Source organism: Carcharhinus amblyrhynchos, chromosome 3 (assembly GCF_965287045.1).
Source record: "Carcharhinus amblyrhynchos chromosome 3, sCarAmb.v2.hapA, whole genome shotgun sequence".
Taxonomy (NCBI): Eukaryota; Metazoa; Chordata; class Chondrichthyes; order Carcharhiniformes; family Carcharhinidae; genus Carcharhinus; species Carcharhinus amblyrhynchos.
Genome location: NC_137326.1, coordinates 127,632,245 through 127,644,887, shown reverse-complemented (window position 1 = coordinate 127,644,887; position 12,643 = coordinate 127,632,245). Strand labels below are relative to the sequence as shown.

At 46.1% G+C, this 12,643-nt stretch overlaps 1 protein-coding gene across 1 annotated transcript in view; it reads left to right on the top strand.

Moving 5' to 3' along the window:
• LOC145341110 (carboxypeptidase B-like) overlaps positions 1-12,106 on the top strand; it is a 30,018-nt gene extending 17,912 nt beyond the window's left edge. Inside the window, exons 10-11 of the mRNA XM_080185972.1 lie at positions 1,770-1,854; positions 11,216-12,106. Of these exons, the coding sequence (XP_080042098.1) occupies positions 1,770-1,854; positions 11,216-11,415 (285 nt within the window). The 3' untranslated portion in view covers positions 11,416-12,106. The remainder of the gene's footprint in view (positions 1-1,769; positions 1,855-11,215) is intronic.
• Positions 12,107-12,643: the final 537 nt, after the last annotated feature.

Below are 12,643 nucleotides of genomic sequence, written 5' to 3'. Positions count from 1 at the left end.
CTGTATCCACTGTGTGGATAAAACCCTTACTATGTTGTAGCCACTGCCTCATTTATGACCCATTACATGACATCTGGAAAATGCTACTTTCATGCATGACGTATGATCACACTATACAGAGGGAGGCCATTCAGTCTATTGCACTTGTGCTAGCTCTCTGTCCAAGTTACAAATTAAATTCACTTTCTTGCTCTCTCACAGTAGACACATATTTTCCATTTTCCAGTTCATATTCAATGCGCTTTGAACGTTTCTCTGACTCCACAACCCCTTTTAGACAATGCATTCCAGATCAGAACAACTCGCTGCATTCAAACTCTCATCTCCCTTTGTTTAGCCTCTTAACTTAGGTAAGTGACCTCTTGTTACCCACTGTCTTGTCAGTGGGAAGTTTCTTTCTGTCTCAAAGCCACTCATAATTTTGAACATCTCGACTAAATCTCTCCTAACATTCTCTGCTCTAGGGAGAATAATCACAGCTGCCCTAATCCCTCAATGTAACTGAGTTCTGTCACGCCCATTACATTTTCAGTCAGAGTCTTCTGCTCATTCTCCAGTGCCTTCCTTTTGTTCTCTATGTCCCTAATAATAAAGCCCAGAATTCTGTATGCCTTGTGAACTGCTTTCTGAACCTGCCCTGCTACCTTCAACAGTTTGTGTACATATAAAACCCGGCTCTCTCATCCCTTGCAGTCCCTTTAACAATGCACAATTTAGTAAGGTATTGGTGATCATAGCTGGAGGTGCAGGAATCATCGAATCCCTAAAGTGCAGAAGGAGGCCGTTTGACCCATCGAGTCTGCACTGACTCTCTGACAGAGCATCCCACCCAGGCCCTATCCCTGTAACACCACTCACCTACCCTGTTAATCCCCCTAACCTACACATTTTAGGACCCTAAGGGGCAATTTAACATGGCCGATCCACCTAATCTGTGCAGCTTTGGATACTAAGGGCAACTTAGCATGGCCAACCCACCTAATCTGTGCAGCTTTGGACCCTAATGGACAACTTAATATGAGCAATCCATCTAACCTGCCCATCTTTGGACATTAAGGGGCAATTTAGCATGGCCAATCCACTTAACCTGCGCAATTTCAGACACTAAAGGGCAATTTATCATGGCCAATCCACCCAACCTGCACAGCTTTGGTCTGCTGCTTCCAGATGTGAGTTGGTGGGTGGAATTTATAGCCTTGCTCGACCAGAGACTGGAAAATTCTGTCTGAGGTTAACGGAACTTCCCATTGACCGCCCCTCGCCTGCACCGTTTCCTATGGCGAGCGGGGTGGTAGAATTCCAGCGGGTATGTCTTGACCAGACTATCTCTGATACTTGGAATGCCCTTGCAACCTGTGACTGAATAACTTATGTGGGATCTCCTGATTTTTCCTTCTAAAATTTATCACTTCATGCTTCTCTACATTAAATTTAATCTACTTTGTCTCCACAACAGCATCAGCAATCAGTTCTTCAACAAACGATTTCCAATATATCCTGACTGTGGAAAAGCAGAACTGTATATATAGCTGCAACACAGAATCTATTTGCCCAAGGGGCGTGGACATTCTCCCACAGTGTGGCAGCCGTGTCGCAGTAGGTTCCTCCTCCTGATGTTGACCACTGATCCACTTGCTGTTTAGACAGCGTGGAGATGGAAAAAGCAGGCACATTACAGTGCAGGAACAGGGAATCCTTCCCCAGTGTCCTGCATTATAATCTTTATTATATTTCGTAATCAGGTTTGTAAACTGATCTGTCCATTTCAGAATAAACTAGCTTCGGATGCAGTTGAGGCTCTGAGAAGTCTTTATGGAACTCACTTTGACGTTGGACCTGGATCCAGTACAATATGTAAGTATTGTTTCATGATTTCAGAGTGAATATTGTTGCTGCTCCCAGACTGCTGATGGATATTTTGTGACAGTCATCTGATTCAGACTTGGGTACTGACGCTGTAGTAGTGCTATGCTGTGCTAAAATACTCAATGTTACTTCACTCCACAGTTTGCCACCTAGAGAACTAAACACCCTGTTTCCCTCTTTAGATACACAGCTGATGGACCATAATGCAGCCAAGTTGTCATGATTGTCTTCCAAACTCCTGGGGCAGAATTTTGGGTGCTGGTTTGTGGGATGGGGCAACTCAACCATGCTCAGTGGTGGCACAGTGGCACAGTGGTTAGCACTGCTGCCTCACAGCACTAGGGACCCAGGTTCCATTCCGGTCATGGGTCTCTATCTGTGCAGTGTCTGCATGTTCTTCCCGTGTCTGCATAGATTTCCTCCGGGTGCTCTGGTTTCCTCCCACCATCTGAAAGGCGTGGTGGTTAGAAGCTTTGGACATGCTAAATTCTCCCTGAGTGTACTCGAATAGGCACTGGAGTGTGGCAGCTGGGGGATTTTCACAGTACTTCTTTGAGAAGGTGACCAAAGAGGTGGATAGGGGTAAGGCAGTAGATGTGGTATATATGGATTTTAGTAAGGCGTTTGATAAGGTTCACCATGGTATGCTTCTGCAGAAAATGCAGATGTATGGGATTGGTGGTAATTTAGGTACTTGGATCAGGAATTGGTTAGCAGATAGGAGACAGAGGGTGGTGGTTGATGGTAATTATTCATCATGGAGTTCGGTTACGAGTGGTGTGCCTCAGGGATCTGTTTTGGGGCCACTGCTGTTCGTAATCTTTATTAATGATCTGGATGAGGGTATAGTTGGGTGGATTAGTAAGTTTGCTGATGACACCAAAGTCGGAGGTGTGGTAGATTGTGAGGAAGGGTGTTGAAGTTTGCAGGGTGACTTGGACAGGTTGCAGAGCTGGGCCGCGAGGTGGCGGATGGAGTTTAATGCGGAGAAGTGTGAGGTAATCCATTTCGGTAGGAATAACAGATGTGTTGAGTATAGGGCTAACGGGAGGACTTTGAATAGAGTGGAGGAGCAGAGGGATCTAGGTGTATGTGTACATAGATCCCTGAAAGTTGGGAATCAAGTAGATAAGGTTGTTAAGAAGGCATACGGTGTCTTGGCGTTTATTGGTAGGGGGATTGAATTTAGGAGTCGCAGCGTCATGTTGCAACTGTACACAACTCTGGTGCGGCCGCACTTGGAGTACTGTGTGCAGTTCTGGTCCCCACATTACAGGAAGGATGTGGAGGCTTTGGAGAGGGTGCAGAGGAGGTTTACCAGGATGTTGCCTGGTATGCAGGGGAGGTCCTATGAGGAGAGACTGAGGGATTTGGGGTTGTTTTCACTGGAAAGAAGGTGGCTAAGAGGGGATCTTATAGAAACATATAAGATGATTAGAGGTTTAGATAGGGTGGATGGTGATAGCCTGTTTCCTCGGATGGAGAAATCTAGCACGAGGGGGCATGGCTTTAAATTAAGGGGGGGTAGTTATAGGACGGATGTCAGGGGCAGGTTCTTTACCCAGAGGGTGGTGAGGGACTGGAATGCCCTGCCTGCTGCAGTTGTAAATGCGCCTAGTTTGGGGGCGTTTAAGAGATTGGTGGATAGGTTTATGGACGAAAAAGGAGTGGTTTAGATTAGTGGGTCAATGTTTTTTTTTAAAAATAAGACTGGTCGGCGCAACATTGTGGGCCGAAGGGCCTGTTCCGCGCTGTAATGTTCTATGTTCTATGTTCTATGTTCATTGCAATGCAGTGCAAGCCTACTTGTGACAATAATAATTAAACTTCAAACTGTTACAGTGGGTGAAATGATATCTGGAGATGTTCATCATGTCCAAATTGGATATTATGGAAGATGCTTTATCTTAAAAGTCAAAGGGTCAATTAATATCACTAAAAAGGCATTAGAATGGAATTGAATACATACTAACACACTTTTACAGTTGATGCGTGGGCTACACAAGTGGTTGTAATTCATACTAGGCCATTCCTTCATGAGCAAGAGCAGCATAAAAAGCCACAGCACTGTGGCAAAGCAAGAACTAAGGAGGCTTTATATTCATTCATGGGACATGGGCATCATTGGCTGGCCAGCAGTTATTGTCCATCCCTAGTTGCCCTTGAGCAGGTAGTAGTGAGCTGCCTTCTTGCATTGCTGCCGTCTGCGTGCTGTGGGTTGACCCACAGTGTCGTTAGAGAGGGAATTCCAGGATTTTGACCCTGTGCCAGTGAAGGAACGGTGATATATTTTCAAATCAGGATGGTGAATGGCTTGGAGGGAAGCTTGCAGGTGGTGGTGTTCCTGTGTTTCTGCTGCCCTTGTCCTTCTAGATAGAAGTGGTCATGGGTTTGGAAGGTGCTGTCTAAGGATCTTTGGTGAATTTCCGCAGTGCATCTTGTAGATAGTACACACAGCTGAGCGTTGGTGGTGCAGGGAGTGGATGTTTGTGGATGTGGTGCCAATCAAGTGGGTTGTTCTGCCCTGAATCGTGTCAAGCTTCTTGACTGTTGTTGGAGCTGCCAACCATGGGAAATCTTAGAGAGCCTATGGTGCAGAAGGAGGCCATTTGTCCCATCGGGTCTGCACTGACCACAATCCCACCCGAGCCTGATAGCCGTGTGTGGTAGGATAGTGTCCTTATTACTTTGAGCAGCTGCATGATCTTGCAATATTTCCTTGGTTAACATTCAGGGGCTCAGGACTTGAAGTCCCCTTAGTCAAAATGGCCACTTTAAAGCCTGGCTGCTGTGCAGTTAATGCTGTGCATTGAGCCATGCGGGCTTTGACTCAGATGGAGGCTTCTCCTCTGAGAAGAAGAGGAGAAGCAGGCAGAAGAAGAAGGAAGCTGGTCAGAGGCACCAGCAACAAGTCTGGCAACAAATGCGTGAAGGAAAGATTGAAAAGGCTGAAGGCCAATGAGAGGGCAGTGTAGGTGAGGACAGTGACTACTACTGTTGTATAGACTGTTGAGCAACTAGATGTCAAACTTGAAATTCTTCAGCCAGTTTGCAGCCTCCTCATCAGCAGGGCAGTGAGGCACCAGCCTGGCACTGTTGCTTTGGGTCAAGGACTGTCTTCAGGTTAAGTTTGGAAGGCCACCCTGCTAGCTATTCGCTCTCTGTATCTGACCTGTCATAACCCCAGATAGTGAGATCACCGAGTCATCTACAGATCCCACAAAGTTGGTGTGATTGGCCTACACGATTACGGGCGGTATGGTGGCACAGTGGTGAGCACTGCTGCCTCACAGCTCCAGGTACCTGGGTTTGATTCGTGGCTTGGGTCCCTGTCGGTGTGGAGTCTGCAAATTCTCCCGTGTCGGCGTGGGATTCCTCCGGGTGCTTCAGTTTCCTCCCACAGTCCAAAGATTTGTGAGTTAGGTTGATTGGCCATGATAAATTACACCTTAGTGTCCTGGGACAAGTAGATTAGAGGGATTAGCGGGGTTATTATGTGGGATGACAGGGATAGGGCCTGGGTAGGATTGGTGTCAGCATAGTCTCGACGGGCCGAATGGCTTCCTTCTGCACTGTAGAGATTCTGTGGTTTCTATACAGGAAAACCATATCAATGACACTGCCCCAAGATCCAGATTAACTCTGATCTGGTCTCTTTCCATGCCCATGACCAGCATGGTCATGCTGTTGAAATCACCCATGGACATACAATAGTAATTCTGTTGTTTCCAATCATAATGGTGTCACAGAGATTGGTATCGTTGATGCTGTGATGCCAGTGCGTATATATGTTGCTCAACCATGCTTGCAATAGCCAGGGAAGTTGACCAGATCACAGCTGGTGACCTTTAACCTGGATTTTGGATCGATTTTGTGGGATCTGCAGAGCGACCCGATGATCTGACGCTTCACAGAAATTAAGCTGAGGAATCCTGAGAGTAGGGCATTTGAAAGTTGTTGTCTGCTCAGGGCTGTTCAGGAACTCTGCGATCTGACGATGGATGTGGTGGGCTGGCTGGGGTAGAGGAAGATCATTGGTTTCCTCAGAAGTCTTTGTGTCGACCTGGGAGCACATTTGCAGTTTCCTCTGGATAGAATATCTTTGTTGTTGCTCTGCACAACTTTGCTCCGTTAAGGGGTGCGAACATAAAGGGTCACTGGGAAACATTGAAGGATGAGTCCACCAATGAACCCGAGGAGGGGGGTGGTGGTGCCGGAGAACACAAGTGTGATGCAGAAGAATAGAAAGGACAGCAAGTTCTTGGTGTATGAGAGACGAGGACCGCCCTGACCCTGAGGCGTTTCCAGTAGCGTCTAAATTCAAAGGAGCTGCTCTAAGACCCTTGGCCAGACCATCAGAAGATCCTCACCAACCTTCTCACATCTCTTTATGCACACATCTGTCTCAGGGGCCTCAGGATAGATAGATAATTGTTTTGCTGCCTGAACAACATAACCCTCGCTTCATTCATAAGCATCACACAAACATCGAGTGAAAAACAATTTAATCGAGAGCAGCTGAACAACACCACATTCAGGATGCATTGAATGGCTCTAGTGTGTCTCAAGTGTTTTTCTTGTGTTCTTTTGTTGATTGCTGCGTTTTGGTGCTTTAACATCGCTCTGGAGACAGGATGCTGACTCTGAAGCTCTCTTGCCCTGGTTGACCATTGTGGATATCCTCATCTTATTGGCGATGGTTATTCCTGGCATCTGCGTAGCGCAAATGTTACTTGCCACTTGTCAGCTCAAGCCTGGGTATTGTTCGGACCTTGTTACATTTGAACATGGGCTACTTCAATATCTGAGGAGTCGTGAATAGTGCTGAACATTGTGCAATCATTGGCAAATATCCCATGTTTGGCTTTCCAATCTCTCACTGGAGGAAGCCATGCAATCCAAAGACAGGAAAATAGCAGCACTCATGACCTAAAGAGACTCCTCCACTGTATGTGCCAAATCATGGAAACTCTACCAAATCTCCATTTATCTTCTACTGGACATTTAACATTTACTACCTGTCTACATCAATGGGAACAAAGTAGAAATGGTCAAGAGCTTCAAGTTTTTAGATGTCTTGATCACCAACAACCTGACCTGGTCCCTCCATGCCAACACTATAGTTAAGAAAGCCCATCAATGCCTTTACTTTCTCAGGATGCAAAGGAAATTTGGCATGTCTGCTACAACTCTCACCAACCTTTACTGATGCACCATAGAAAGCATTCTTCCTGGTTGTATCATGCCTTGGTATGGCTCCTGCTCTGTCCAAGACCACAAGAAACTACAAAAGCATTGTGAATGAAGCTCAGTCCATCACGCAAACCAGCCTCCCATTCATTGACTCTGCCTATACTTCCTCACTCCTTGGAAAAGCAGCTAGCACAAGCGAGGACCCCGGATATACTCTCTTCCACCTTCCTCCATTGGGAAAAAGATATAAGAGGCTGAGACCATGTGCCAGCCAGCTCAAGAACAGTTTCTTCTCTGCTGCCATCAGACTTATGAATGGACCTACCTCGTATTGAGTTGATCTTTCCCTACACCCTAGCTATAATTTTCTTCCCTACGTAGGATATTCTTTGTATAGCACGCGAGAAACAACACTTTCATTATATACTAATACATATAACAATAATAAATCAAATCAAATCAAATGGTGGACCCTCCAGAGCTTGTCATTTGCCTGGGGTCCAGTAACTGGTTTGTGTCCCACATCCCTCCGGGGTCAGAGCCTGGAATATCTCTGTCAGCTGCTCTGATGATGGTGTAATGCTCCATCTAGTTGGTGTAACCGTTTTGCTGGGTATGTGCGATGCACTGAGGTGCCAATATCAGAGCTGGTGCAAGGGGCAGGGCAAAGCTTGGATAGTGCACCATCTGAGGTCCGCTGCTCCTCATGCCCGCTTCTGCTTCCAATTATGGGACCCACACGCCAAGCTTAAATTTCTGCCCTGAGAGGTGTAACCATAAATCATTAATTTATCTCTTATTTCTAATTCATTTGTGGGACATGGGCATCGTTGGGTGGCCAGAATGTATTGCCTGTCTCTAGTCACCCTTGAACTGCGTGGCTTGCTAGTCCATTTCAGAGGACAGCTAAGAGTCAACCACATTGCTGTGTGACTGGAGTCACATGTAGGCCAGACCAGCTAAGGACGGCAGATTTCCTTCCCTAAAGGACATTAGTGAACCAGATGGGTTTTTCTGACAATCGGCAATGGTTTTATGGTCATCAGTAGATTCCTAATTCCAGATTTTTTTATATTGAATTCAAACGCCACCATCTGCCGTGGCGGGATTCGAACCCGGGTGTGCAGAACATTATCTGAGTTTCTGGATTAATAGCTTAGAGACTAACTAAGCCATCGCCCTGAAACAATAAAGGGTAGTGTTGTGTCCTATCTCATGGAAGATCATGCATATTGTATTACAGGCTCGTAGGAAAGATGGTTCTGATCTCAACTCTGCCTAACCAGTATAAACATTGAATAGAGCTAAAGCACACCATTCTCACCTGGGGCCTGTGCGTGAGTACTGTGCACTGGTAGGGAACTTAGAACATAGAACATAGAACACTACAGCACACACAGGCCCTTCGGCCCACGAGTTGCGCTGATCACATCAACACCTACCAACCTACAGACCTATCTATAACCCTCAATCTCATTAAACCCCATATACTCATCCAGAAGTCTTTTAAAAGACCCCAGCGAGTTCGCCTCCACCACCACTGACGGCAGCCGATTCCATTCACTCACCACCCTCTGAGTGAAAAACTTACCCCTAACATCACTTCTGAACTTCCCTCCCTGCACCTTAAATCTGTGTCCTCTCGTAGCAACCATTTCAACCAGGGGAAATAGCCTCTGAGAGTCCACCCTATCTATTCCTCTCAACATTTTGTAAACTTCTATCAGGTCGCCTCTCAACCTTCGTCTCTCCAGGGAGAAGAGTCCCAGCTCCCTCAACCTAACTTCATAAGGCATGCCTCCCAGTCCAGGCAACATCCTTGTAAATCTCCTCTGTACCCTCTCAATAGCTTCTACATCTTTCCTATAGTGAGGCGACCAGAACTGCGCACAATACTCTAAATGAGGCCTGACAAGGGTCTTATAAAGTATGAATGAGCTGATCACAGCTGGAGAAAGTGCAAAGTGGGGGCTACACCTTCCAAAATCACTTGAGCAACCCAGTGTTGGCTCTTGCATTGCCATCTCCACTTGAAACCTGTGCCTGAATAGCAAAGCTACACCCGATTCAATAAGAAAAACAAAAAAATGCTGGATTCTCTGATGGAGAGTTGGGCTGACTGGACTCTTCTGCACTGGAGAGATCCTTGGGTTCTAACTCAGCTGGTTCAGCAACATCCAGTAGAGAGAGAGAAACAGAGTTAACGTTTTGAGTCAGAATGACCCTCCCACAGAACTGAAAAAAGATCAATCGATTTGAAATGTCCTCCTCTCTCCACAGATGCTGCCAGACCTGCTGAGTTTATCCAGCATTGTCCATTTTTAATCTCAGATTTCCAGCAGCTGCAATATTTTGCTTTTATTACCTGATTCAATTCACAAAGGCATCAATTAGATCTAAACGCATCAAGGCAGCAGTGACAACCGCTCACGGTCTCGGGGGAGATCTTCAACTTGCTGAAGGCACCCATACTTCCCAGCTGAGAGCTTTTTCTCATCTCAACTTTTCCAGAGCTCACTTGGAGTTACTCCACTCCATAAGTGTAAGGTATCACACACAACTCTGTCACCCATGTCCGCATTTATTGCCAAGCCTTGTTCATGCTTCACTGCTCTAACCAACACATCTTTCAGACTGTGGGGGAAACCGAAACTCCTGGAGAATGTGCAGACTCCACACAGACAGTGACCCAAGCCAGGAATTGAACCTAGGCCCCTGGTGCTGTGAAGCAGCGGTGCTAACACTGTGCCACCATGCCGCCCTATGTAGACATGCACAAGGCTGGGTTTTCCACTCCAGTCCTTATCGAGATGCTTCTCTACTGGACAGGATTTCTATCAGCAGGGAGATGATGTTAGATAGATGATCACACTTCAGGCCCGGAGGGCTATTTATAAATGGGAGGTGGGCTCCTGACAAGAGGTTGGTTGTCACACCAGTCTGTTTCGGCTCACTGGCTAATGTTGGTTCCAAGGTCACTCAATGCCTTCATGTTAGTATTGTCATCCTTGTGTTGTGGTTGTGTAATAGTATTGTCACTGGACTAGCAATCTCGGGTAATGCTCTGGGGTCACAGGGTTAAACCCCGTCATAGCAGATGGTGAAATTTGAATTTTAAAAAGTGAAGAATCCACTGGATAAAAGCAAGTTACTGCGGATGCTGGAACCTGAAACCAAAAGAGAAAATGTTGGAAAATCTCAGTAGGTCTGACAGGGAGGAGAAAAACTGGCGTTTCGAGTCCATCTGGACTCGAAACATCAGCCCTTTTCTCTCCTTACAGATGCTGCCAGACCCACTGAGATTTTCCAGCGTTTTTTGGATTAAGAATCGACTGATGACCACAAAATCATTGTCGATTGTTGGAAAAACCCATCTGGTTCACTAATATCCTTCAGGGAAGGAAATCTGCTGACCTTACCTTGTTTGGCCTACATGTGACTCCAGATCCACAGCAATGTGGTTGACTCTTAACTGTATTCAGGGATGGGCAATAAGTGCTGGCCCAGCCAGTGATGCCCACACTCCACGAATGAACTAAAAAAAAATGAAATAATTCTTTCCTTTTCAGGGAGCTCACTGATTGCTTACTCCTCCCAGGTCTTAGGGCTTCCCGAGTCTTGCCACCATTCCCAGACTGGTGTGACACCCAACCTCTGTTAGGAGCCCACCTCCCATTTATAAATAGCCTTCCGGGCCTGAAATATGATCATCTATCTAACATCAATCTCCCTGCTGATAGAAATCCTGCCCAGAAGGGAAGTATCTCAATAAGGATTGGAGTGGGAAAGCCAGCTTTGTGCATGTCTGCATAGGGCAGCATGGTGACACAATGGTTAGCACTGCTGCTTCACAGCACCAGGGGCCTAGGTTCGATTCCTGGCTTGGGCCATTGTCTGTGTGGGGTCTGCACATTCTCCCCGTATCTGCTTGGGTTTCCCCCACAGTCTGAAAGACATGTTGGTTAGGTGCATTGGCCATGTTAAATTCTCCCTCAGTTGTACTCAAACAAGCACCAGAGTGTGAAGACTAGGGGATTTTCACAGTGGTTTCATTGCAGTGTTAACGTAAGCGAACTTGTGACAAATAAACTTTACGTTCTACACAGTACACTCTACAAAATGGTCGCATTGATTTTTAAAATTCTTTTTCCACTAGATCTTGCCTCTGGTGGTTCAGATGACTGGGCATATGATCTTGGTATCAAGTATTCGTACACCTTTGAACTCCGTGACACTGGCAAATATGGCTTCCTGCTGCCTGAATCTGAGATCAGGGTGACGTGTGAAGAAACCATGTTGGCAGTCAACCACATCGCTTCTTATGTTCTCAACTCTTTGTGTGAACCCAGTGCATGAACGGATGACATGTTTGCTGGCTGACCTTCAGGTCGAAGGTTCAGAGAATTCAAATCATCTTTCGTGTTGCAAATGAAAGGGTTCAAGGTAGCTTTGAATGTACCAGCACTTTTCATCTGAATTTACATTTCGAATAGAATAATAAGGGGTGGTGATTTAAGGGGAGGCGATGGAGTAGTGGTATTATCGCTTGGCTATTAATCCAGGAACTCAGCTAATGATCTGGGGACCCTCGTTCAAATCCCGCCGTGGCAGATGGTGGAATTTAAAATCAATTAAAAAAAAATCTGGAATTAAGAATCGACTGATGATCGCGTTCATTGTCTATTGTTAGAAAAACCCATCTGGTTCTCTAATGCTCGTTGGGGAAGGAAATCTACCATCCTTAGCTGGTCTGGCCTACATGGGACTCTAGAGACACAGCAATGCCCTGAGGGAAGTAGGAATGGGCAATAAATGCTGGCCAGACAGTGATGCCCACTTCCCATGAATGAATAAAAAAAATTTGTCTTGGAATACTCAGTAATGGTTGAATTGACAATGATGTTCATACTAAAGATACTAAAGGAAACCATTTGGCCCATTGCGCCCGCAATAGCTCTTGTAAAGAATTGACCACTTAGTCCCATTTGCATCCTCTTTCTCCAATTGCCCTGTAAAAGTTTCCTCAATAAGCATGTAGTCAACTGAATCTGCTTTCAATGTTCTTTCAGACCGTAACAAGTTTCACCTCAAGCCTGCCCAATGGTTATCAGCCCTCCTACCATAATTCTCCCACTCTCAAAACCCGATGATTTACATAGGTTTATTACACAGTACACAGTGACAAAATGGTACAGCTACACGGCTGCTGTGCTTCCAAAGAAATTTGTGGCTGATCATTAGAGTAGGTCTTGCCTTCATGACACTGGCTGAGACAATAGCCGAGATTTTCCCCCAAAGAATTCTAAGTCCCCAACGTGCGGGAAAAGTGGAGTAAATTCTGCTGGTTTTTCTCAGTGCAATTTCCAGAATGAATCTCCGACACTCGCGATGCATCACAGAGAGCCCGAACAGGATTCAATTTGGTAAATAAAGGTCAGGCCCTATTCCTGCTCGAGAGGCTGGCATGATAGTGCTGAGTGGGCCACTGTGCAAGCTCCGATCTGTCAGTGCAGAGATCGGATCACGTGCACTTGTCCCGTGTTGTCAGCCTCCTATCGCTGGCCAGCTCCACAACCCCCAATCA